This window comes from Aphelocoma coerulescens (genome assembly GCF_041296385.1).
Source record: "Aphelocoma coerulescens isolate FSJ_1873_10779 chromosome Z unlocalized genomic scaffold, UR_Acoe_1.0 ChrZ, whole genome shotgun sequence".
In the NCBI taxonomy this organism is placed as follows: domain Eukaryota; kingdom Metazoa; phylum Chordata; class Aves; order Passeriformes; family Corvidae; genus Aphelocoma; species Aphelocoma coerulescens.
This window is the reverse complement of record NW_027184085.1, coordinates 61,836,565-61,864,500: the sequence shown is the minus strand read 5'-3', so window position 1 is coordinate 61,864,500 and position 27,936 is coordinate 61,836,565. Positions and strand designations below refer to the sequence as shown.

The following is a 27,936-nucleotide window of genomic DNA, read 5'->3' as shown; positions in this document are numbered from 1 at the left end:
ATTAGCCACAACTGTTCAGGAAACCTCTATTAGTATCACAGTGAACGATTTAATGTACAGCTCTGCATAGCACAATCAAAGAACATACAAGATCTAATTTCTGTCCTTCTTTATTCAGACAATTCTAGAAATATTATGATTCATTGATTTGTGAAGAATAGCATATAAAGCAATAACAGGTATGGTGATGGGCACCTACTATGATAGCTTACCACCACTTTTGTAAATCTGAACTCCTTAGAAGAAGTGTGTTTAGCTTTTCTATATTTGGTCCAGCTGAATGAAGGAGGCACTTGAGTAGATTGAAAAACAAGACATTAAAAACTAAAGCCCAGATTTTTAATTTGTCTACATTATTCCAGTCTTTCGAAGCAAAATGGGCATATAATATAAGCACAGAGCAATTGATAGAATTGGGCACAGGCCACCTCTGGAATGGAGATAGAAAACCATCTTAATTTCCCAAAATAAATTTATGTAGTTTTATCTTTTTAGCAGTATCACCTTGCCATAGCATCTTGTATAATGGTGTCTATTAGAAGTTCACCCATATTTGCCCAAATCTGCTGAATAAGAAAGACATACTGCATAGTGGATGAGTCTTTCAAGTACAGGGCTTGTTGTAAGCACCTATACATGCTTGCTATGGTTTTAGAAAGGTTTGGTGATGTGTTGGGTTCGGAGGTTTTTTTCATACTCTACAGCTGTCTGTCTCAGTGCGGTGAGAAACTGCTCTTTGCCTCTCCCCTTGAGAATACATCAGCCAGTTCTTTTTCTCTACTTGTTCTTTTTTAAACCAGTGTGGGGAAAAAGGAATGCTGGAGAAGGGGAAATATAGGAAAATCCTCATTTTCCGTAATATGCTGAATTACTTTATGTCTCTTTATTCTGACAGCCCGGAAACGGTGTCAGTATAAAACCTTCGGCTGTTTTTAGATGGAGTTTTTGTTCTAATACTATTCCTTGTCGTTGTTCGCGACAGTCACAAGGTGGCATCAGAGCTCAAATTTTTTTGAAACGCCATTTGGAAACTCGTGTACCTTTTTCTAGCCTCCTGTACATTCATTATCTGTTTTGTGAGGGCAAATCCAAAAGGGTCAGAAAAGCATTCACAGTACAAGAGAACCTGAAGAATCTGTCCAATGCGTGCAGCAGATGGCTGATCATAAAGGAATAATAAGTTAAATGTGACAAAAGTAGCATTTCCAGTGTATTTTATCAAACAGTAGTGAAAGAATTAGTGCTACTTGAAGGAATGGTTTTCCAATACTTTTCTAAATTATTTCAAAACTACCAGCCCTTAAGAAAGCTTCTCCTGCTTAGTATGGAGGGTGATATTCTCTCATCTACGTTTGTGTTGAAGCTATTCCCTCCCAGTAGTTTTCTGCTGATAGACTGCAAGTGTACAATGATGAAAAATAGCATATTTCAATCTTCTTGCTGCCTTTCTTGTGACCCTTTTTCTCCTCCCCTCCCACCAACTTACAACAAAGCAAGGAAGCTCTTCTCATGAATTTCATTATGGCCATTTCTGTAACATATTTACTGACATTTCGTTTCCTCGAGTTCACCACTCACCTCCCTTCCATTATCTTTAAATGGCTGGATGGCCATTCCCCATCGAGTGGGTGACCATTCCTCACAAGTTCTAATAAATGACTTTCCATTTGAAACATGAGAGGCTACATTCCTTCTATCCCATGTTCACGCTTGAGTAAAGCCTTCTTTATTTTTGTAGGGTGTTATGAAATACCTGCGCCATCTCAGGGCAGCTGTTGTGTTTCACTAAAATAGTGGTGAAGATTCCAGCTCACTGACTATGCCCCAGCAAGCCTTCCTCTGAACAGTCTGAATAAGCAGCGAGAGGTTCTTTCCAGTATGACTTTGTCGTGGTGGACTTCTTGATTTTGAGATAAGTTTAGAAAAATACCTATTTTATTTTGCCTCTCGTATTTTTCCTTATACTGGTACTTAATTTCTAACATTGGTTGGGAAAACAGCTGCAGAAAATTTGTAAACATACCTCCCAGGTACAAATCTGTGGACTCATCCCATGCTTGAAGCTCAGCACACAGAGAAGGATGCTACTGAATGGAGTCCTTAGGGACTTACTAAAATTCATTTGCAGTGATTTTATGTGACATTTTCTCTTTTGATGCAAAAAGATGGGAGCAAACAAAATCCAAATAACTGGTCTTCTGTGGTAACCCATCTTATCTTAATGACAACCTGATTAGAGTCAGCATTCTTAGACTTTCACTTACATTTCATTGCTGATGCTCTTATTACTTTGCATAGAAAACAAAGATTACTTGTGCTGGTCCATTTAATTCTCTGTCTCTCTTCTTTACTGTGCAGCATATCTCTTTAAGACAAGGACTGTGCTTCTTAATGCCAGGAAATAACCTTTTCACTTATGTTAGCATACCTGAAAGCCATTTTTTTTTGGTCTTTTTTGTTTTTTAGAAACATCTCCCACTTCTACTCAGACCATCATGGGGCCTTCTGGTAGTGAAATAGATGGTGCAGTCTCTCTGTTTCACAAGTATTAACCTCAGTCCTACTTCTTGCAGCATTAAAGTTTCCAAACTATAATGGGCTGCAATTTTCCATGGCAATAAATACATCATAACATTCAAAACAATTGTGAAATAGCTGTATGAAAGAGCCATATGAATGGAATTTTTTAAAAAAACTTCTGTTTTTTTCAATGTTTAAGGAAGTAGTTCCCTAACTGTGCAGAAACCTGTGCCTCTCAGAGAGAAGCAAATAACCCCGGGGAATTGAGCTAGCTTGCAGTAAACTCTGACTTCTCCTTGATACAGCACTACACAAACCAAACCCTCCTCTTCAAAAAAATCAGCATTTGCATTTTAGAAGTAGACAAGAATAGAATACAATCAAAATGCAACTACTCTTGCCTCTAGCAAAGATGCATGCATAAAATACTTAACAATGAAATGCCTTACAATTAGAAGAACTTCTTAGAATACAGCAATACACAGTAAACATTTCCTCTGTTGCATTGTCCTGCAAAGCCCCTGTAATCAGATTAACTGTTTTTATATTACTAACATGTTTAACTCTATATCATCTTCTCCTTTACTCTAAATGAAAATTTTAAGTGCTCCCTCATTCCCATTTTGAAGTTGAATAGCTAGGCTGGGCTCTCACAAAGGACATGTTCCTGCTGAGACCCTCTTGCACTCTGCCAAAAAGAAGTCTTCTGCAGATCAGAGGATTTGCCACTCCACATTGAAAAACTCTCCTCCTCCCTTTTTAAGTTGGGGGGGGGGGAGTGCAAACCTGGCCTCAGAAAAGCACCCAAAGCTTTTGCAAACAGCTTATTGTTTGAGCCATTAGCCCTTATCATTTCAGTCTCCCATAATGTCCTATGAAGAATTTTAATTTTTTTTCCAGTGTACAAAACACAACAGGTTTATTCACCCTGAAATTTAAATAAGAACAAGACAGAGACATCATTGCCGTTTTTCTATTAATTTTATATATATTTTTTTTTTAACAGGATATCCTTAAGTGCTTTTCTTATATCTGGCTTACACAAACCCTAGCTGAAGTGGAATTGAAAAGTACAGACTCAGCTACACTTGATATTACTACATTATGTTCTGACTTTTCCCTCACACACTGTACTCACAGAACTTGAAACTAAATGCAGAATAGCAACAAAAGGTATACAAAGTTACACATGGCTGAATTTTATTTTTAAAAGTTTATTTGCTTAGCATAGATGAAAACTTTACCATTTTCATATGCAAACAGAAACTTGGGGGCATTTTTTCACTTTGGATAAATAATGGCACCCAGAAATATTGATGCCGTTCAGAGTAAGGATACTGAAAAAAACATAATATATATGCACTAAGTACCCTTCCACAGAAACCTCCGTGTGTAAAGCCTGTGTTTTATATAGACATGCAAATACAAAGACTTTCAGCAACTGGGCTTGAGTGCATTTCAGGAACATGAAACTTAGTTATCACTTCCACATAAAGCCACCAGGATGGTTTCATAATCCCCTTTGAGTTCATCCTGTAAATTTAAGCATGAAAACCGCACAGTTGTTAGAATAATGGTCTCAAGTAAAATAAATTCCAATTAACATTCAATATACATTGATCAAATATCAGTGCTCCATCTATATGAATTAATCACTTGATAAGACACCGGTTAGCCACAGACTGAGCTCGAACCAAGTACCCTCACTGAAGTTATCTGCATGACCTAGAAATAAATACATGCATTTCCAGAGTGGAGTATAGGTAGACAAGGCTAGTAAAAATGCTGGGAGGTCTAGTGATGTAAGTGAAAAAGAGAAGCACAGAAGATTTTTATCTACCCAGGAGTTTAAGCTTTTACTCTAAATAAAGTAAAAATTTCTTTCTTGATCAGTGTTATCCAATGCTTATTAATATTAAAATACTTCATGTGTACACATTGCTTCTAGAAGCATCTCAAACAAAGGCTAACAGTACAGTGACACTTTACTCACCATGGGATTGCTTATTCAGCAATTATGCATTAAGTATTCAGTGCAATTATGACATGCATTTCTTGTTTTCTCTCATTTGAATCTAGTTTTCAGAGATACATGACTTGTTTTGCGTAGCCAAGCTATACCTCAAGACATTAGGATGTAATCACCACTTTGGAACATGATGAGGTGGTGTAATTACATATCAAATTACAGATCACAGACACGCTTAAGGGAAGATTAAAGTGACCTTTGGCACCTAACTGAAAGCATAGCAGACACCAATAAAAATCCAAAAGGCATTTTCATACATGCAGGGAGTATGTTTCTACTCCAATCAAGACATCTCTTTTTTTCAGTTATGTCTACTACTCTCCACAAAGATGCTTTGCCAGTTTAGCTTTCTTCAAGTCCCCCACTGCTTAAATTTTCTGGAAAATACATCGGGTAGTCAGTCCCTTTTAACAAAATGTTTTTGTTAGTTTAACTCATTTAGGTTAGGTCATAGGGAAAACAGGCCAAATAAATGTTAACAAAATTAAAAATTCATTTGCTGGAGTACCCCAAATCTTAAAAGCCAATATCCAGTTATGTCAAGTATCTCCATTAGAGCTGTCACGGTAATTTTCTTCACTCTCCTGCCAATGTAGTGCTTAAGTGCAGGAATTTGGGGATACTGTTTCTCCATTCAGCTCTTGGCTTCTACTCTAAGGTGACATCCTGAGACATGCATCACTACTAACAAATTACTGTAGTTCTTTTGACATAAACTTTGACCTGGAAAAGGAATTAGTTCTCCCAGCCTGTGGGCCATTGGAAACATGAGTTACTCATCTACAATGAGCTACTCAGGATGAACTGGTGACTGAGGAACAGAAAAGTGAATGGACCTCTACTGGACTTCAGAAATAATCTAGTTGTTCTGCATTTCATATGTCAGGTGGGAGAAAACCTACCATAATGGCTTGGCGAAGAGAGATGCCATACAGACTCTTGTAATAGCCTTTGATCTCATTCATATCCACTTCATGGCGCGAAACCATGATTCTGATGAGGTCTTTGTGCCGAGTCCCAGCACCCTATTAAAAGAAACAAAGTAAAAAGGGGGAGAAAAAAAAAGGGAAAATAATTATGCTACTTACACTGAAATATCTTTAATCAAGTTCTGTGTGTTAATCTATCAGACTTCTTTGTAGATGGACATACTCCTTTCCTTTTCCTTTAGTATCTTGTAACAGGGAGGTCTCATACCTGTCTGATGTTCCCTATGAGCACAATTCACTTTTGACAGGCTACCTCCACCCTGTTTGGGGTTTTTTAAACATTTTTAAACATTTCTTTTAGCTGTTTCCTAAAAACAGACATCTCCTTCACTGTGCCTGCAAGACATTAGGGACAGCCTAGACTTCACTGCCTTTTTTCATTACTTTTTCAACAGTGTTTGCCTTTTTCCTTTTTTTACTATAATCGTTGTTTCATAAGTGAGAGAAGTTCCAGTCACCTTCCTGTCACTGTAACAGTAAAAGATATGTGTGTATGGACAGATGCCCTCCTGAACACACTACAGCAAACACACAACTCCTCCAATGGAAAATACTCAGGTTTCAAAGGAAAGAACAGAAGGAGTGAGAGAAATACACTGAATTTCCTTCTGCAGTCCCTTTCTATCACACACAGGGCCTAGAGACCTCTAGCTAACTTTCTACTTTTCAGCTTATATAGCACCTCATGTTTACAAAGAGGAGATTTTTACTGAGATTACCTTCATTGCCAAATGGAGCTTTTCAGCAAAGAAAGCTGGTTTGCTTGTGGCACACTTCACTGTAACAAAGCAGTGAGATAAGGTCACTTCTGCTATACATGTAACAAAAGTCTAGCAATAAAACACTTTAAAAACAGTCTCATTTTTCCTACCTGCAGACCCTATTTATGTACTTCTTTGTTACCTTATGTCAAAATATACGAGGATGAGAAGTTCATTTCCTCTGTTTACAATTCAGTCAGGGGAGAATAGTTACTATAAAAACAATGCTGTTCTCCCTAGTTTACTGCCACAAAATTACAGAAGGTGTTGCAGCTCCCAAAGAGAAAAATGTGAAAGCATTTATGCCTTCTACAGCAGAGCTGGAGCTTATAATCTGGTATTTTGTAAACTAAGTTATAGTTCAATTTTGATAATAAGAGGGATCTGATGGAAATTATTCTTTTATCCAAAATACGCTTGACAGTGATATAAAAGCTAAGAACAAGATGGGTGTCTGGCTCCCAGTTACATCCCTCATCCAGTGGTAAGAGGGAGTCCCTTCCTTACCTTATTGTTCATGAACAACAATTACTAGATTTATATTAATATTTTCATGAACAAAACCACAGAAAAGAACTTGTTATATTTTTAATAATTGTATATTGTCAGTATCCTTGCAACATGAAACTTAAGAGTCAAAGAATGGGTTTTGGTTGAAGACAGGTTTAAAACTATTGGATTTTTAATAAAAAATGTGGCTGTTCTGACAGCTCTTTTTGGCATATTGATTTCTTTTAAAGTTCTTGCTCTGTAGACAACTCATCTGTTCTCCTTGAATGACCTTTCCACATACCAGGAGAGGTATTTCTACCCAGTCATCAACTTCAACTGATTTTAGATGTCAATTAAATCACTATGATTGGATTAGGTTTTCCAAGGCATTATTTAGCAATCTTCTCAATGAAGCAGGGTAAGTAAAGAATAGTTTCTGACCAGAGCAATTATGGCAGAAGTAAAAGTTTAAGTTTAGTCAGTACACACAGTAGGTTTCAATCTGCAGAACCACTTACCAAGGGCAGTGAGGCAGTTCTCAATATCACCTTTCAGCTCCAAATCCAGTACCTTGTTCATGTCATGCTTGCTGTATTTGGTGTACTTCTGAAAGACTAAATAAGGGATGAAAACAGTATTCTCCCTGCATTGTCTCTGCTTTATTCTGTCCTCACTGCTGCAGCAGAGGACTGTTTATGGGTCCTCTTTCTCACTTTCTTCAGACTGCACAATGTGGAGCAGCATTACTGCACAGACTGGTGGAGTCAGCATACGGAACGGGACTTTGTTAGGATGGAAGGGTTCATTTCCCATCAGCAGGGGTAGAGGTTGCCAACTGACTACACCAGACCCTGTGATGTTGTGTGATAGCCCTCTGTCTAGGGCAACCTGGCTAAAAAACAAGGCAATTTTGGGGAGTCCTCAGAACCTCTTCCACTCTGATTGCTTGGCGTTGTGATCACAACCCAGTTGAGACTTCAGTTTTGTTAACAGCCTAAATAATATTGCTCATCTCTACTATGGAAAGAACAGCCAGGCTGCCAACCACACCCCTAGTCAGCAAGCATGCTTCCAGTTGGGGTCATGTCTTGATAACCTGTATATTCGCTGAATTCATGAGCAGGCCATGTTCAAAACCCATCCCAGAGAAGCATGAATCTTTGTTCAACATACCCCTTCGAAGATGTGGGTAGCTTCTTGTAGTAAGAATAGTAACAAACACACCGGTATCTGTTCCTTTCCTTTTCTCTCCTGCTTCATACAAGGCCTGTCATAAAGAAAAGAAGGTGGCAAAGTCAATATGGGAATAATAAAACTCAAACAGGAACACTGTACTTTTGAGGGCCATTGCTTGTTAGTAATGAACACTGTCCCTTGACACAATCCAGATCAAAACTCTACCCTACCTCAGACTAACTCCAGCTCTGTCAAATAATGCTTCATACTTCACTTATGTCATAACAGTACCTAGAGAACACTATGCAGCTAAAAAGCATATTTTCAGACATTTTGCGATCATCATCTAGCTTTTCTGGGTATACTACATTTTTGAATGAAGTTGTTTTTCATTTTTCGTGATAGCAGTCTGCATGGAAGTTCAAGACTCATAGGCTTTCTTAAGACTAACAAAACTGTTTCTTCAACTAACTGGTCCGATATACAGGAGAAGCCTATGTACCAAGTACTTCCTTATCTTTCCAGGAGTGACTTTTACTTCCAGGAAAGTAAAAACCTTATCGGTCTCCTCCATTTTCCTCACTTCCTCCAACCTCTCTAAGAGTAATAATTAAAGACCTCCACACAGCTCAAAGATTTAACACTCTGCATCAAGATAAACAGTACTGAACTTTTGAGCTCAGACAAAGTATTAGTTTACTTTCATATCCAGGGCAGATAACAGAACTGAACTCCTTATGTACTAGGAATTAAAGCAGTATTTCTCAATGGCCTACTCTTTGCTGGATTTTTTTTAAAAATCAATTGGAAGTAATCTAAATTTAGATTGTAACTGTGATGTAACATTTTATAGGTGAAAACTCAGGAAAGACTGCTAAGTTTTATCAAGATTTTATCAAAAATAGTGCCACTAATGTTGAAAGAAATAAGAAAAAGATCAGATGTTTATTTTAGAATTATTAAGAAAATAACTGTGAGGTTTACCAATAATCTTAAAATGTTCTTCATTGTAAAGCAATAGCTGTATCTAATACACCGCAGAGTTCACACTGGTAAATGTAGGGTAGCTAATTCTGCACATAGATGAGCACACCCTTGTTCCTTAATTCAAGAACTGTTTCATAAACAGAAGGAAGACTGGGTCTGACTCTTCTACTTGTGACCTGTACTTCAAATGGTCTGCATGCTTCACATGAACTAGATGAGGTCTCGCAGAAATGTTTCTGAAGGTAGGTATTAGGGTGAAGATCTAATTTCCTTCATATAATGAACTTACATGAACTTTGTAAAATACTATCTTCTCAGAAATGACTGCTGTATCACATTGAAATCTTTGTTAGGTCTGCAATATACAGGATTCAGCCAGCATAATCTCAAGTAAGTCAGAAGAACTGCAAAGTGCCAAGTATGACCTTACCCTGGCATCATTGTCAGCAAGTTCATCATTCACATGAGGATTTTCACATCGATCAGCCTACATAAAGAAATAAATAAAATTTCACTGTTACTCACAATCATTCAGTTCACTAAAGCTCAACAGTTTAGAGTTGTGCAGTACCACTCAAACTAATATATAACTGGAAATAGGTGCAGTTATGTCAAACATTCTGTGAATAAAACTGTTGCATTTGTTATCAGAGAACATACTTCTGGAGCCACCAGCAACTTATTTCTTAATTCCTACCTAAAAATCCACAGAAGTATTTGTTTCTTAACATTGCTCCCTGATGATCGTTCAATCAATACCTTTCAAGCTGACTTGAAAGTTAAAACTGAAAATCCAAACCATGTACATGGATGTACTAAAAAATCATCCTGTGTCTAAGTACAAGCTTCATATGCATATACTCAAAAATAAAATACTTAGTCATTTTAAAAGGGTCGTTTTATTGGGGAGGTCCAGTGTTTGATAACTCCCTGGCTTTGTCCCATCATCTACCTACTAGAAATATACCTTAACAGGAAAAAAAAGTTTATTTTACTAATTTTAAGCATTTCTTCTTTTTCTACTTCTAGGCCATTGACATGACATTATGCCTGTTACTTTTTCTAGTACTTAAAGATAGCACAAAAAAAGTCTTGAAAGCATAACTGATAAAAAGGAAATATGTTTCCCAATGCAGTTTTTTAAAAGGCATTTGAGATAAAATCTCACTTCAGTTTGTTTAAGAACAGTTTATAATGGTCAAGGATGTGAAAGTGAAAAAAAGCAATGCAAAGAAATAAATATTACCTAAATCTTTATTTATTACATGTCTCTCTAAAATAGCCTTGACAACATTGATTTTTTGATAATAGATATTGCCACTGAAAATGCTTAAGCATAGCATACCTTGGCAAGAGCAACCAAAGCCTTTTGAAAGTCTCCAGATGTGTCAGAGACGATGTCTTGTGTCAGATCTCTCTTCAGCACTGAAATCAAATCATAGTTTGTATTGTATCAACTAAGTTGACTAGATAATTTTTAGAGGCCCTTCCAAACCTTTCTGTGATCTTTTTGAGTCTTTTCCTAATTTCCCGCTTAAATATGTCCACTAGAAATGTAGTTTTCGTACTTTTTCTCATTTGATTTCAAGTGAAGGAGTTTATTTTTAACATATCCTCTAAATCCTGTGAGATGTGCTGTGAAATTGGAGGTTAAACCCAAAATGTGCTGAAAAATATCCTCTAAGGCCTTGTAGGTAATATTTTCTTGGGTTTCTGCTTGTGAAATACAAAAACCTCTTTCTGACCCTTTTTCTTTTTCATTCTTATTTGTGGCTGTCCTTATCAGTACTGTACTCAAACACAAAACTCTCCCAAAAACTCAAGCTATTAATATGAGCATCTAAGAAGAAATGTCTTGGTCAAAGTTACCTCATCATCTCAGAAAAAAGGATTTAATTAGAAAACACAGTAAACTCAACATATAAGAGAGACACCACACTACATTTTAGTAATTTCTTCAAATATTTTCCCCGTGTAGTACACTGTTCCTCCTACTGCTAACAAGTCTCTGTTGCTAACTCAGTAAGATTCCTTTTTCAAGTCTATCCATTTATCTTAAAATATCAGCCAAGGTTTAGTTACAGGGGAAGAAAAGCAGCTTTGTTTTGCATGCATCCTAGAATGCATCTAAATGTGTGACTCAGTCCATGAGACACCCACAATTCCAGCAGTGGTGGTGTATCTTTTCCTGCACTACTGGGATCTACATAGGTCAGCAAAAGTCACCGTGACCTCCCTCCGCAGCAACTCTGTCAATTTTCTGTGAAGTTTCATTTGCCTCCCATACTGTTCTCAGCTCCTTATTTTAAGAGGTGAGGCAGTGTCTCTAAAGTGTTGGCTACAGGGTTAGACTGTTAATACTTCTTTCTTGCTCTGAACTACCTTCTTTGTAGTATCTGTTGGCTTCTTTGATCTCTTGGTTGGTTCTTGAGGCCAGAATCTCAATCAAGGTATCTTCATCAGTTCCAAGCCCCTGATAAAAGTGATTGACTTTTAGAGATGTTGTTCAATAGAGCAAGCTTAAAATTCATAACAGAAGTAAAACGTAAATCATTGGCTTGGCTTTGAAGGCACCACATGGAATGAGAAAAATTAAAAACATGCTTCCATATAATATTGTAATTTCAGCCCTTTTGGAATTATATTCTTATCACATTTAATATACTGGTCCCCAAAAGAAGCGCTAAAAGGATCAAACTGTGCACATAAAAGATAGGAATGTAAAATCTTTGAAGAAAAATACCTCCTCCCCTTTTTTCATTCTCTTATGTAAACATGTATGTAAACACTATGCTCCCATCAGCAACCAGTTTTCAAAAGACAGAAGGAGTTCATTCTCACAGAAGAATCCCCAACTCTGAAATTCAGCAGAGATTACTGGGTCTTGTTCTCATAAACTGAATTACCAATACAGACTTATTTTACAAAATGAAATTTAAATAAAGATAATACACAAGCCTTGAAATCTGTGTCCAGTGTCATTTACAGGCCTTGATAATTACTGATGTTCTCTACGAAAGTTCTTCTCTGAAGATTTTGCCTTACCTTCATAGAGGCTCGTAATTCTTCAGCATCAAATTGAGCTGGAGTTTTGAGCAAAGCCACAACAACATCTTCAAGGTGGCTTTTCAGAGCCTTTTTCAAAGCATCTTCTAGACTCTGTTTCAGGAATAAGAAACACACTAAGCTTAATGAGTGGTAAAAGTGTAGCTGCTGTTCAGCTGCAGTCCAAAAATTAGTCTGACCTCTGATCATTCTTAGTTTACATCATTCCTTTATCTATAATAGTAAGAATTATGAAGCCCTACTTCAAGTTTCAAATTGGTCACCTTTATGTTAACCAAATCATCAGGGAGGGTTTTTCAGTGAATATTCAGGAGTGCCTTCACACATTGCAGTTCAGCTAGTTCAGGTATATTGAACCATTTACAGCATGAGAAGAAGACTCCAAATAGCCTGCTTGTTCTTCAAGAGAAGATAATGCCATATTGCTCTTACAATTAGGACTGAGTTGCTTATTTGAGTAACATTTGAATTCATCATTTATTGCATGATGGATACAGAGTTTGAAGTGAAAATATGTAAAACCACCCTAAACAAAACCACAAGTCCTGAAGACATGAGCTATATTCTAATTTGACCTAAATTTAAGAGGGGTGAAAAAAAAAAATTTAAGTCTGCTTTATTCTGCCACCTATGTAAAAATGTTCACTACTCTTATTCTGTTTGTGTCCAGGCTGTAGCTGTAAGAGTGAGAATGTCAACCTGCTTTGTCAGGATAGCTAAACCAATGAGATTATTTCAGAAATAAGCACTATGTCCATAGCTAGTTTTGTTCTGTGCCAGGAACTAAGGCATCTGATAATCTAACAACATTATTGTTCTTTAACCCTTGACATTATACATTTACTACAATTATCTTAAAATTATAATTGCAAAGCTGGAGCTTCCTCTGAGGGAGGAGAGGGTTGTGAAAATCACAGGTGAGGTTTCCCGAACATAAACAGGAAAGTTAGGCTAAAGTCAGATGTTAGACTTACTTTCTAAGTTGGCCTTTAAAAGTTACCCTCAAAGGAATCCCTGTCCAAGGAACAAATGCTCACTATGTCTGGTATGCCAACTGTGAAACTAATTTCAATTTGGAGTTACAGGTCCAAATGAAGAAAATCTTTAATTGAGAAGAGTAAGAGCAATTTAAACACTTTGCAGAAACATGTAGTAACTTCCAAGCTTCTCAATTCCAGGGACAAGCAGTTTTACTACTTACAGGTGGGAGAACACTAGAAGCCCCTCCCTAGACCAGTGTCGGTATACTTGGGGAACAGTGTTAAGGTCCTACAACTCTCCTATCCTATTCAGTATTCTATCTTTACTCATATATACCATTTGAGCCAGGAGAAACATATATATTCTGGGTGAAAATTTAAGATTGGCTTGAATATACCTTACCTTTCCTTTAGTCTGCTGATAGGCAGCTTTGATCTGCTGACGCTGAGCATTTGTTCTTTTAGTCAAGATGTCAATGATGGTGGCTTCATCCACACCTATGAATCACCAATCAAAATCCCAAAATATTCAAAGTCATTTAGCCAGTTACATTTTTTGTTATTATGATCTGCTTTATGTCATATTTTGGTTTCTAGACAAACTCAAGATTAACCAAAGGAAAAGCTGTAATCATCTACAGACTCACAAGATTAGTGATGTAGCTAAGAAACCAAATAAATAGACCCCTCTAGGACACACAAATTTCATACAAAAAGTCTTAAAGTGTTCTGAGTGTAGTCTTCCATTATACTGAAAAAAAACCTAAAAATCCCCAAGCAAACAGAAACCCACACTAAAAAAGAAAATAGATGGCATACTCATTTAATCTCAGTATGTCAAACTGGAAAACCTTTTTAAGTACAAAGTGCCAAATGTGAATTTCATTAAAAGCGAGAAATGTAGCAGAAACACACAATACATTATCAGCATAATCACTACCTCTTGCAGGAATTTTACAGAAATAAAGCCAAAAAGTATTAGTATGGTATGTTGCAGCATTTGTCCTTCCCTAGAAATTGAAATTTTACAACACTTCCTTCAATATATTCAAGAACTTTAATATAGCATTAAGGTCTGAAACTGTAATACACCACCAGGCTATCAAAGAACTGAGATACTTCACCAAGTGGCACAATTTAAGGTATTGCCAAGCTTTTAAAAGCAGAGGCCCCTCTCTCGCTTGCCATTGCCTCTTGCTCTGATATTTTATTCAGTGTTATTCTCAAAATTTCCTGTGAGTCCTAATACAGCAAGTTAAATATTTACTCCTCTTACCCTTTACAGTAATAGCTCTGTCCAAAGCAGCAACATCAGCTGACGGATCAAAATTTGGGTATGACTGAACTCCATGGCCACCTTTTGAACTTTTCTGCAGAGGGAAAATAAAAAATGAAATTTAAAAAAGGAAAAAAATTTCTCATACCAAAGAATATTTTTGTAAAGAAGCAGTTTTGGATGCCCAAATAAACTATGCCTTTGGGATTGCCTTTTATCATTAAGGAACATACAGTTTTGTAGCTACAGATAATTGAACAGGTTCAGTAATGGGTACGTATTGGATCTATTCCTTTCACAGCTCTTATATTAAACAGAAAGTGCTTCATAAATTGGTTTAGGTACCTGAAGACCTATATCTTAATGTAAGTTGGATTGCATAAGAAAATAATTAACTGTCAAAATTAGGAAATTATGCTCAAATTTTAAAGGCTCTAAACCCACAATTAAATCCTACAGGCACTTCCAGTGAAGTGCTAATTTCTATTGTTCATCTTATGCAAACTGACTGTGCATCACATTAAGGGTCTCCTCAGCTGACTCATATCTAAGCTTTCAAACACTTCTTGCATTTAAGATCTTGGGGAAGAGTTCAAGCCTAACCCTACAAGGAAGTGGAGACCTGTTGTCCAGCTTCTTTGAAACTTAAGCCACAGTCTTCAGAAAGCCACCATCTGGTTTTGGTGAATCTACTCCTGGAAGGGCACTCTCTAATCAATGTCTGAGGGCCTCTGGGAACTATACAACAGATCACATAGCTTGCCTTATGTCAGCAATATGACATATCAAATTACTGGTAGGACCTATAACTCAACAGCACCAAATAACTGATGCCTGCTACTATTACAGAAGTTATAAAATGCTCCAAGATTCTTGGATGAAATTTATACTTGTTTCAAAAACTAGTGTTTGGATTTTTTTTAATCCTTTGCCATTAAAATAACACATCCCAAGAGAAATGGCAAGGTTTTATGGATACACGCTTTACATACAAGACTTTGTATTGAATTTTGCATGATTCTAGCATTTGATAATTGAATGTTCATCTCCCAACACAATTGTATTACTAGGAGCTGTAAGAGAGCAGACAGACTGTATACTTAAATCAATCTCTCGCATACTTTTTAATAGATCATTGTGCCTTGTGTGCTAAGCCAACAAAGGAATGGGACTGTCTCATTCCCTGTTTCTCAGTCTCACAGGCTAACATTTGTATACTGGTTTCCATGCCAAACTTATCTACCAGCAATACAAAACTGTCTGTAACCACCACAGCCAAGAATGTCTCAGGACCCTGGGAATGGAAGGGAGATAGGATGATGGAGCCAAAGGTTTATGCACAGAATGTTGTGGAGTTGAAATTACAAAATCCACAGGGGTCTAGAGAAGAAAACTTTTGTTTACGGAAACTCCCCTTATATAATTTTGTCTTCAAAATGTAAGCTTTTTAGGGAACACCACGTGACTTCAGCTTTACCTTTGCTTTCATTTCAGTATCTTCACCTCATTATCACAAAGACTCTCCACATCATCCTAGCGCAGTAACTCTTGATTCCTCACTACCATACCCCTCCCTTCTAATCTATAACAGCCTCATTGTCTGAGGCTTTTTGTTACGTGTTGTGGCTCGTTGGCATGACATGTGATATGAAAATTTTACTTCCTCCTTTACACTCCTGTGTTTCAACTCATGGCTTCCTAAATTTCTGCCAAACAGTCCCTGTTTTGTTCACATACATTGCCTGAACATGTTTTTACACGTTCACACAACTCAGCATCAGATTAGTACTTTAAAGAAGCCGATATTAGTGAATCAGTGACTCGCCATTGGGAATTACAATTTATCACACTATCTAGTTCTGCCTAGAAATTGGTAACTAGACTGATAGGTGCAAACAGGAGCATTTTTTCATCTGGTAGCAAACTTCCTAGATTATATGGTTACATTAGACTGTACACTGCAATAAAATTGGGTTCCAGTTCTAATCTGCAGGAGTTTTACGATTATTTTTCCTCCATTTGTAAGTATGAAAGATGTTTAAATGCCTTTAAATGCCTTCCTGTAAGAGTACAGGAAAATAAGCATGATGCTCTCAAAGTTGATAATACTTACAATACATTCCTGCTCCTTATTGTCCATGAACCATGCCTGCTTCAGAAATTCTGATACCATAGCCATGTTGACAGAGTTTCTGGGAAGAGATGCATCAAGATACAAACCATTTCTCATCATTTTGAGCACCAGTGCAACTCAAGATTTCCCACCCCCAAAAATCACTTCTCTAGCACTATGACATGCAGTGGCTAGTGTCCCACATGGTAACTGGCCTGTGCTATGGGAAGCTTTGATGTTTCTCAGGTGATGTGATGCTCCACAACTGCTTGCTCACCCCTACATTCTTAGCTACTTTGAGAAGTTTTAGATTAGAACAGCAGTAGTACTATTTGCCTATAGCAACACACTAGCATTAGCACTGACTTACAAAGGGAAGTTACTAGAAACCAATTAGCCTGTCTTTCTCATTAGTTAATCTATCATCTCTGCCCATTTTGAAATTCACTGGTTAACAAGTGCTCTTGTCTCATCAGTCACTGAGGTTGGAGTTCTCGTGTATTAGGTTAGGAAAAAAAATATTCCCTTGTTAAATATACTTTCATGTAATTTCTTTGACTAGACATTTTCTAAGGAAAATGAGTACATCTGGAGAGTTTTATATACATTACTTTTTCTTGCATATTTCCTACAATTTCTACATGATAATAATAAAGCATTACCAGTTTAAGAAGAGGATTTAAAATAATTTTTTGCTTTTCACCACTCAAACAGAAAATCAACCCAGATTTTCCATTAGTCACTATGCAGAAAAGGAAGAAACGAGTGGTGATGTGACACTAAGTACTCAAAAATAATAAACAGGTTGCTTCGTAACAACCTCTATTGTTGGTGTGAGGAATTTTCTGTTTGCTAACAGAAATAGTGAGGGAACAGAAAGAAGATATCAATGGTTTATCAAATAGTTATTTAACTAGATTTTTCTTTTTTTAAATGCTCTTCCTCAGCAAACTCTAGGGATGAGTTGGTTTTAAAGCATACATACAAGCAGTAACTAGAGGTACTGTTGCTGAGTAAACCAGACTGACCTTGAAACTGGTGTTAAGAGACAAAATTCTATTTGGAGTTTTGGGGTTTTTATCATTAAAAAAAATGATGTTAGTTATGCTGCTAGCACATCCCCTCTGTCCCACAGGAAGGGCAGAGACCAATCTTTTGAACCAATACAAGTTTAGCACCAAGGAGTGTAGCTACAGTCCAGGTCTTTCTGTCTCTCACAGCAAAACTCTAAAGCTTACTTCCACATTCAGCAACCAACAAAGTGACAAATACCTCACACAGCCTGCCTGCAGCTCTCCTTACCACCCCTCTCCAAGGTAAGAGCCACCCATATTCCCTTCTTCCCCAGAAAACTCTTGCTTTTGTTTCCTTCCCTTAGGAAGGAATTTAGCTCTGCCTGTGCTGCCAGAAAAACTGAAACTGATTTAAAATCTGTATTTGTATATTATTTGGAGTAGGCCTCAACTGGGTCAATAATGGACAGAATATTGAGATATATTTAAAGACCAACTTTTATGACCTGCTATTTAGTTAGGACGAGAAAAGCATGCTTACATCACAACTGCAACCAGCACTTTTCTCAAGCTGTCAGAGTGACTCCTGCACTCTTCTTGTATTGACAGAAGTTAACAAGGGCAGATGAAGCACTGTGGTACCTGAAGTTCTGCTGCATTTTATAACACCATAAAATGAAGGCCATGTGCAGCAGGATGAAAGCACAGAAAAATCTCCATACTGGGTGCACTGAGTCATCAACGCTGACATGTACTGGTATGTCTGCTGACTAACTGGTCCACAGGGCACAGAACCACTTCAAACCGTGAAACGAGATTCAGTCTCCCTGCACCAGATCTGAGAAGAGGTGGGTTTTGCTTGATAAAGGAACACTTATCAGGGAGAACTGGCTTCGGAAAGCACTGCGTTTCTTCTACATATCCCCACACCCACCCTTGACACCAAGCTCTAAAGGTTTTGCTGCCCTTGGGGCTGGCTGGAGCAGAAGGCTACTAGACTACACTAAATTGTGCTTATTAAGCCTCTAAAACTTTATGTCTTTTCTGATTTAAATTATACAGTAAGAAAAAGAAAGTCTGTGCCTCAAAAACTTTAAAAAGTTTCTTTTTCTTTTGAAATAAAGACACTGACACGTAAATCCATCTATTTCCATCTAGTAAACAAAAAATGCAATTTTAATATAAGTCAAAGTAGGCAATGGCTCTGTAGAGGCGTTAAAGACCTTAGTCTGCTTAGTCTTGAGAGGAGCTTCACAAGGTAAGAAACCAACTTACATATAAAACTTCTGCTTTGGAACAAACTACAGCTGGTAAGAAAAAAGCAGACTGGAATCTAGGAAGATAGCCAGCCCCCTGATGGAGACAAGGTCTTGCCCAATACTTTGTCTCCTCCCACTCTAAAATGCAGAGAGATCATGTAAACGATACCTAGACCCAGGAGGGACACATTCAGTCCAAGCATTACTTCAACACAGTATGAAAAGGACTGAAAGAACTGATGGCTTTCTGTCATACATTTTTGGGTACTTTTATGCTCAGAACATAGACTGTGAGCAAGGAGAGGAAAAAAACCCCATGTTCTTACTGAGAGGAGCAAAGAGAATGTACCACAGAAAGGTGTGGTGCTCCTTTCTGGTTACTCCCTACCAGGTACCTATTCAAGTGTTATTCTGTTTAACAAAATACTGTCTAGGCTACATGTCCCATTTCCCAGTCTGGAATTTGTAGATGTTCTGCTGAACAGGAAAGAGGATCAAAAAGTTAATGTCTCTCAGCTTGAAAAATATTGTGGGTTTTGTGCATTTTGTCATTCCCAATTGGAATGATCAACAATCAACTGGATTGAAGATTCAGACAGACATCCAGACTGAAAGTCCTAACTGTTGTTTCACAAAAATCACCACAATATTTCTTTCTGTCTGGCTCTTAACCCCCTGAACTGGACCTATCAAAACTTTTTAAGGTTTTGAGAAAATGCCTTATTAAAAATATTTAAGGGCACAAACTAGATTTTTACACTACAGTCTGTGTCAAATGACAGCATTTATCTATGCTTATTTAACCATATCATGAAGCATGTCAGATATGGGGTTATTTTCAAAGGCTTGATATCAGGATCTTAATGTAAATTACAGCCATGTAGAAAAACAGGCAGAAGTTCTAACACAGTAATTTACTTTGCAGTGAAAAGTCTGCTGAATATGAAAACACCAGAGGAAAAAAAAATATCTCATCCTTGTAAAATTCTATGGAAAGATTTAGCAGAACAAACCCCAGATGATACAGCTTTTATGTGGCTTTGCCAAGTTCTTAGTCAGAAAACCAGGATTTTGCTCTTACGTTTCTAAAAGATTGATTTGATTTCTAAAATTTTATTTCTGATTTGATTTCTAAGAGATGTGATCTCATCCCTTTCATGAGCAATGTCTCTTCTAAGTCCTAAAGCAACAGTTGTTGAATTAACAACAGCTGTTTCTATTTTTCAAGTTTACACACAAAGCATAGTAGTTTCCTAGGAACTCCAGTTTTACTGCACATTTCTACAGCAGCCTACTAAAAAGGAAAAGTATATAAAATGGTCAACTCCAAAGAAGTTTGTTTTTGAAGTTTTAACCATTTTTTATTCCCTTTATTTAATTGCATTTAATAAAAGCAGTAATTGTCCAAGCCCTTGTGTAAAGTGTTCCAAAATGGAAAGAATTTCTCCTGCCCACGCCCATCTTTTCCCCTTACAGCAAATCCAACCCACAGAAAGTTTGCACCAGGTCACTTGACAAAGTCAGCACACAATTCTTAAAGTGTGCTCGGTCTACAGAGAGCAGTAATGAACTACAAAATCCTACCTTACTCCTCACAAACACTGCCTTGCAGGGCTGCACAGTCAGGAGTAAAGGAGCAAAGGGCTTTCAAAGCTTTTATAGCCTTTGCAGAAAACCCCACCTAGCAACGAGTGTTTCCACAGCCCTGGTAATCATCTGCGGCAGCTATATCTGGGTGCCACCCAAAATGGAGAAACATTAAGGAAAAAAAGTCATTGCGAAACTATGTGCTGGCAAAAGTATGTGCAGATTTCTGAAGGGAAAAGACAAAAAATGAGCAAGCCACGGAAGGTCTCCTCTCCTCTCCTGCCCTGACCACATCGCCTACTTTAATAAATTGCCATAAATCTTTTGGGATCATATGATTAAATGTTAAGAAAACTAAACTTGAGTTACTCTCTTCACATTTTTGTCATGTCTGATACCATTTCACAGTGAATATATTAAGATTTATCTTTGCTCAGTGAAACTTTGAGAGAAAAAGGGTGAAGAGTCAAGGCAGCATCCTCACTTCACTGAGATCTGGTGGCTATCAGCTCTGCTTCTTTTACACATAGACCAGGGGTAGAAATGGCCCAGGAATGAAACATGTTTAGTATTTAATATAAATAACTTTTTTTTCTTGGAAAGAAACTCATGGAAAATGGCAGGCGTAATATAAGGGCAATAATTGGCATCTACATGATCAGAAAGAGGTTGAAACCATCAGATTAAACTCTGAACTTCAAAGTGAGAGTGGTTTGCACAAGATGAGGGTATATCTGCTAGAAGTGGTTTTCTGCAAGCACTTCCTTGCCAAGCCAGCCCAGCCTGGCACAATGCATATCACTAACATCTCAGACTGGCCTGGAACACAATGCCCAGTGAAGAAATACCTCTTGCTGAACCAGAAGTGTTTGCAACGGGCGGATAGCAGACTTTCATGCCACTTCTGCTGACTTGCTGCAACCCACCGGTACCTTAGGTATGGGTGGTCATCCTCACATGTACATGAAATGCAGTCTGATCTTGAAACCCATGTCTAACAGTCAATTAAATGAGGAGGAAGAGGAACAGACTGATGGCAATTATTAGAGGGGACCCTCACAAATGTCTCAAATGTAATATAACACACATGCACATCTTCCTCCGTACCCCCAAGTGTGTGGTGCTCAGTAATCTACGCATCACAGCCAAGGAGGTCCCCATCCCACCAGCCTAGGGGAGAGTTTCTAGTGTGCTGAAGGACACAGCAGTCAGGCCACCCCAGCCCTGGGATCTGCCCTCAGCAGTGGCCTCAGCCCTCGTTCCCCACTTGCGTCACTGCCCTGCTGCCTTACAGAGGGCTGGGACTGAAACTGGAACCCAGCCTACGGGCTGATGGTCTGTCACGTTCCCATCCCCAGAGAGGTGCCAAGTGCCTGGAGCTGGAGCTGCCTACAGTGCCCACCCCAGCTGTCCTGCTCCTGGCTGGGGTGATGGGATAGGAGGGGCTGCCAGGCCCTGCCTTGCTGGCCCCCATGGGAGCACCTCTGGCTCCCAGGGAATCCGCAGCTTGCCTGACCCTCCAAGAGCAATTTTCTCCTATTCTTTGTTATTTCCTTTCCCTCTGTACATTTAATATATCATTTGACCAAAGTATTTCAGATGTTATTCAGTAAGCTGAGTAACTGAAGGGGCCTACTAGCTGACAGTGATACTGTGAGCAAGTTGTCAGGTTGTATTTTGATTTGTTTATTTAATTATGATGTGTGATGTTCAGTTTACTCTAGCCCTCCTGAATTCCATGTCAGAATGACACTAGCAGTCTTATTTCACTTGGGTCAGTCTTACTCACTTGGCCAAAATTTCTGTTTATATGCTTTTTCTGGGGCTGTTGCCCTGTCTATTAATGAGCACAGCTAAGGGCTACAAGTGTATCATAAAACACTCCTTCATGATGACTTTTTTTCAATATAGTTTTCCTTAATCAGATTATTATCCCATTTTTATCACAGTAGTTTTTCATGTCTGATTTAGTTATTTAATTTTTTTTTTTTTAATCTAATTGTATTGTCTTTCAGGCCCATGTTTCCACCTTCAGAGTGATCTCACAGGAAGGAATTGTCCTGCTATTCATTGCAGAAGCTGTTTGCATTTGCTTTTCCTCCTTCTTAATGCATGGACAGATGTTGACTCACTGCCTTCCTGGAGCTCAGCTGAGTCACCATCTGCACTAGAGTGCTTTATTGTACAAAATGCTGCCACTTAAAAAAAATCAATTAAATTGGATGGAGCTCCTAACAGTTGTTTATTGTTAAGTTTTTAACTGTTACTCCATCATTTGTTTCATAAAGCTGTAACATTTTGCATATTGTTTATTGTTGACTTGTCATTATTTATTCAGGAGTGGCAAAGCATGCAGCCAACTGTCATAGAGGCTTGAATGTCTCAAAAGTGACAAAAAGAAATATCTTTGTTTACAACACTCAATGTACTATGGAATGCAGCTGCTGCTGAGAGAAACAGAAATGTTCAGTGAAAATGGAAAAGAAAAACGGTCACTTTTGATAAACTGCCAGATTTGGCCATGCCAAATATTTCTCTTAGGGCTAGTGATGACAGCTCAGTTGGGAAGATGGGATTTCCCCACGTAATTCATCCTACACAAAATGATAGCAAAATGAGTCAGGAATTTTCATGGAGTTTGAGAGTGAGAGCAGCAGCCCTTGCATCTGTTTCAGAGGCTGCTACCAACCTGCTGTAACTCTGTGTTTATTCTACTCAAGGTGCCTTAAAGCAGAGTTAAAGTTGGAGAAATTTTGGAAATGACCATTCTACCTACAGTAAGCCAAAAACTCAATTTTACAAATGATCTTCAGACTGCCTATGAGATAAACTTTAAGTGAAAACTGATGCTCACAAATTGCATTGTTATGAAATAGCATTATCCTGAAAGAGCTCCTGAGACTTCTGCCAGGCAATAAATCATAAAACCGAGCCCTGCCTGTTTCACACCAGGACAGCCATCCATTTTGAACCATCTGATAGCAATCCAGAGTCAACTGGAATCTTCCTCTCTCATCTTTTGCACCTTGTGACTTTATTTATCTTCAGTAGCTTTTATCCACTTCCTAAAAAGCTGAGGTGAAACACATTACTTGATTTACTTGGGCAGCCAGGACCTGCAATGTAGCACCTGTACTCAGGTTTCAGGGAACAGAGAGAGTCCTATCGATGATACAGATCTAAGAGTGTGTGTGACTTACAGCAGGCCTACTGAAGGCAGTAATACTTCCAAGAAGATGTTCCAGAGATAGTGTTTTTACTAACACATATTTACCAAATCCTGTTTCAGGAAGCACGTCTCAGTTACATTATTCAGAAAAATGTCCTTCCAGCATACTGAAGTGTAGGGCATCCTCAGACCTTCATCTCTTCCTTTGACATTACAAGAGATTAATACCAAATTCAGTGAGAAGAGCTACACTATCTATTCATTTTCACCTGATCTGCATGATTCTAGTGAGGTCCACCTAGAGTCAGGTTGTGATTCTGGGTATACCTGTGATCCTATATTATGGGCTGGATGGCTTCAAATCTAGACATATAATTTCTTTTTTAATTTCATGCTTAAAAAAATATATATATTCATCAGACACAATAGGACACATTCAAAATTGTGTAATATCTGTTACGGCTTCTCTCCTAAAGGTTTTATTTCCATTAATATGTTATTTCCCATTCAGATCATGTTTCAGCACTGAACCTCTTTGCAAGCTTGTAAATAGGGAAAAGATTGGACAACATACATTTGTGTCATGATACTGATTCAAAATAATCAATAAATATTTTTGAGGAATTTTCTAACAAGAATTAAATGTATTTGCACTGTATAAAAAAACACTTCTGTCTTTTAACATGGATTTGCATTTTGTTATTGCCTCATGAAATTAGCAATAACTCTCAGGCAGCAGTAATTCCATGCTTTAATCAAACATGCACGTGCTTCCATAATTAGCTTTAATACTTATTCTCCCTTAATTGCAGTAAATATCTTTCTGCAGTTGGATAAATTTTTAGAAGTGTAATGGGATATTCTGAATCTCATGGTAAAACACAGCTTGGCTATCCAGGAGACACAAAATGCTAGTGAACAGCCCAGAAATAAAAATATTCTGCACAGAGAAATAAAAATAGCCCATCCTCTTGTGGAAACAGGCAGAGTAGCTGCATGAGGAATCATGTTAAGGTAACATCATTTTCATGACTAGAAATCCCATTCAGTTTAAATGAACTCAAGTTCTGCCTCTTTAACCAGGAATTCATCTTAGGGGCACAAACAGGGAAGCACTTCCAGAAGCTTTTCACCATCTCAGACTGCCTTCCAGAACAAACCACTATAACTGTGTGCCAAAGTAAATTGTATGAGGAAAATGTGGACCTTCTAGGAAGCTTCTAGGAAAAAAACTTCGGAAATTCTTGTTATACAAATCTTCCTCTAAATCACAGTAGAGCAAAACAGACCTGTTTTATGATGAAGCTGTGACAAAAATAATAAATTACAGTGGAAGGTAAAACTCACTGCACATGCAGGGGAAAGTGCTAAGGGGACAAGACAAAGTGGGAATGCTAAGATTTTTACTGTCCTTGGAAGTGTACAATGCTAATTAGAGGGTGTAAATAATAACAGAGGTCAAGGGAACACAAGTGACTTTAAATAGTTGAACTGTGTATCAATGCTGTGGAAAGGTTGGTGCCCTTAACGGAGAAAACCTCCAAACATCCTCCCCCACAAAACACCAAACCAAAACAAGAGAGTTGCTGGTATGTCACAACTGATCTTAGGAGGAACCGAGCTGGGAAGTCTCTCCAAGGGAAATCAAGATGCAGGATGAGCAGTCCCCTGATTTACAAGAGACTGAACCTTGCTGCACAATTGTGTTGTTGTAGCTTCAAAGAAAGAAGAGACAACATTAATTAGCAAAAAATTATTCAGCAGATGAACCACCTGTGGTACTGCAATATGCAGGTTAAATTTAGCCATCTGGGATTTCCCAGATTATTTGGCATTCTGAAATTGATTCTTTGAAGTAGTTTTACATTTACTGCTATTTCTTGTGTTGCTTTTTCTTTTAAAGAAAATTAGTATTTTAAACATTTACAAATATGCCCTTTGCAAACCATGCTGCTTTGCTTGTTTCTGTTGAAATACATACCACTGAGCGGATCTATTGACAGAATGTATCCAGATTAAAACAATAAAGCATATCTTATTCCCTATCTACAACAAGGAGCAAGTGTCATGCTCTAAATCTTCAGAATCACTTCAGTCAAGGTGATATTTTTTTCTGAATGGCATAGCCCTGATGTGGGTGCCACTACTATGAAGAAACAAGAATTACATAAGTGCGGAATAGTAAATCATGTTTTGCTCATTGTCTACATTCAGGGTGTGGTAAGAACAGTCATAAACCCTGAGGAAACTATACATGCCATTCACTCTTGTAATAGCTTGTTCCAGAATCAGTGGGGGTGATTTGTGGTTAGGAGAAGTTTTTGGATACTGCTTGGCTGTTAGTATTTCACTCAGTAGCTTACTTGCCAAAATTAGGAGAGAGAACTAATTCACAATTAGTCACTGATTTCATAATTGATTTGCTTCTATGGAACATTGGAATAGTTTAATGTCAGACAAAATGAAGCTTTTCATGTACCTTTCCCTCAAATCTTAACAAAACCAAAGTATTGATAGCAAAAAAATCTAAGCTGCAGAATTCGATTTGAAAAAGTATTTTTTCTGACCTCCTCCATTGTATGTGGTTTTTTCCTTAATTTAAATATAAGTTTATTGTTGACTTTCAGCAGAATAATTTTTATCCAGAAGATTTCATACAAACTTCTGTACTGTGATGTTAAACAAGAATTCTTTACTGTGTTTCCAGCTAAAACCCCAGAAATCTCCTGTTCTTTTGTTTCAGTTTTCCTCTAGACTGGATTGCCTCAAGACTGCTGTTTGAGAAGAAATACCACTAGAGCACAATAGGTGACATGGTGCAAGTCACAGTTATTAATGGGAAATTTTAAAGAGTTTAAGTTTGTTTCTGTTTTAAAGAGAAAAAGGTTCCAGACATATTTGTATTTGTTGTAATTTGTTCCACTATAGAACTGCCTAAAGGTACATAACTCAGAGCTTGATTTGCATTTGATTTTCCTCAAAGGAGAAAGGTGCAGGGGCAACATTTCAAATGTAGGCCAATTCTATACTAGAGTAAATTATTTATCCCTGGAGCTGCTATAAGTTTCTCAAGAGAATCCAAGTCATTGGGAACATACAAAGAGGAACATAAAACACCTAGCCATAGAAATTTATCTTCACATAATTATGCATGAACTATTATGGATAAATAAAATACAAGAGACAAGAGTGGAAGAGTGAGTCCCAATGATGTTAATTTAAGAAAAAAATATATCATGTAATTGATTACTGTAGGGATTTTTTGAAGAGTGTTTTAAGTAAAAAGGTAAAGAAGGTCTGTCAGGTGTAGATTCTTCTTAAGTAAAATTAGCAAAAATACCAGCCAAAACAAACATACTGAAAGGAGTGATCTCAAGATATCTGCGGCACTACCAATCTGTTTTATTGTGTTCGTTTAATAGCAAACACAGTCACATTCTAGTTCAAGACTGGGACAACTACACACCCCTCAAAGACTAAAAAAAGAAAGAAACATTACAGTGAACATTAAAAAATTGAAATAGAAACCTAAAATACCCCATTAAAATACAGATGGGTATTATATATATATACATATTTAAAAAATAAATATATATTTGCCAGTTTCTTCATTTAACAGTAGTTGTTTTATATCATTGTATGTTTTATACAATATAACATATATGTATATGTTTTATACAATATGCAATAAAACAGTATATGTTTTATATCATTTAGTACTGTAAAAAAGAATTTGGAAACATGATCTGTCAAATATGTTTTTATTTTTGTAAGATTATGAATATTTAAAAACCAAACACCCTTATTTGTTCAGATGGTAGATTTTCTATTATTTCTTTTTCTCCTTTTCCATTCTTAATTCTCTTTTTTTTCCCCTGTGATAAAAGAGGAAGGAAGGCAAAAACACCCCCTTACATTTTTGTTATCCTAAAAAGAAAAGTCAAAAAATAGTTCCTTTTTTAAAAGAAAAATACCCTCTTAAAGAAGCCTTTTATATAGGTCCCTATACCATGCTGTGTTCTTTACATCCCAGTGGAGCGATAAAATATTCAAATTAACACAGCAGAGAAAATAGTCCCAGAAATTAAATTAGCTGTGGATTATTTGTGCAAAGATTCACAGTGAAGCTGCTTCCTGTAATCCCACAGTGAAACTGCTTGTTGAGTTAGTGATACCAAAAGCCTTCCTTTTGTACTACGATCTTAAGGCAAGTTCCTGGTTTAGTCCTTTTTGTCATAAGGGTGGGGTGCACAACAATAGCGACGAGGTAGAAACCCTGAGCCACTGGTCTCACCTGCCTGGGCTGGATCACACCAGCCTGCAAGCACTGCATTCTGTATTTTCATTTGAAACTGCTGAATAGTACTTGCTTCTCCCCATTTCTGCTGCTGTTTTGTTCATATTAATATAGGAATATATCAGAAGTTTTGTACCTGGAGTTGTTCCAAGAGAACCGCATATTGCCTTACAGTTCATAATAACCTGCCAGTCTCAGCTGAGGCCAGTCGCAGCATAGTGG

General features: G+C 37.5%; 1 protein-coding gene across 2 annotated transcripts; it reads right to left on the bottom strand.

The window, feature by feature from the left end:
- Positions 1–3,714: 3,714 nt before the first annotated feature.
- On the bottom strand, positions 3,715–27,871 carry ANXA1 (annexin A1). Of its 2 annotated transcripts, none has more exons than XM_069001957.1 (13): positions 27,851–27,871; positions 16,390–16,468; positions 14,277–14,370; positions 13,404–13,498; positions 12,000–12,113; positions 11,337–11,427; positions 10,300–10,379; positions 9,385–9,441; positions 7,965–8,058; positions 7,310–7,405; positions 6,258–6,316; positions 5,452–5,574; positions 3,715–4,053 (listed from the first exon to the last, which is right to left on the bottom strand). In XM_069001957.1, the coding sequence occupies exons 2-13, from the start codon at positions 16,453–16,455 to the stop codon at positions 3,994–3,996; spliced, it is 1,029 nt and encodes a 342-aa protein (XP_068858058.1). In that variant the 5' UTR covers positions 16,456–16,468; positions 27,851–27,871; the 3' UTR covers positions 3,715–3,993. The 2 variants fall into 2 exon arrangements, with proteins under 2 accessions (XP_068858058.1, XP_068858059.1); XM_069001958.1 differs by lacking the exon at positions 27,851–27,871 and adding an exon at positions 20,246–20,332.
- Between the last annotated feature and the right edge of the window lie 65 nt (positions 27,872–27,936).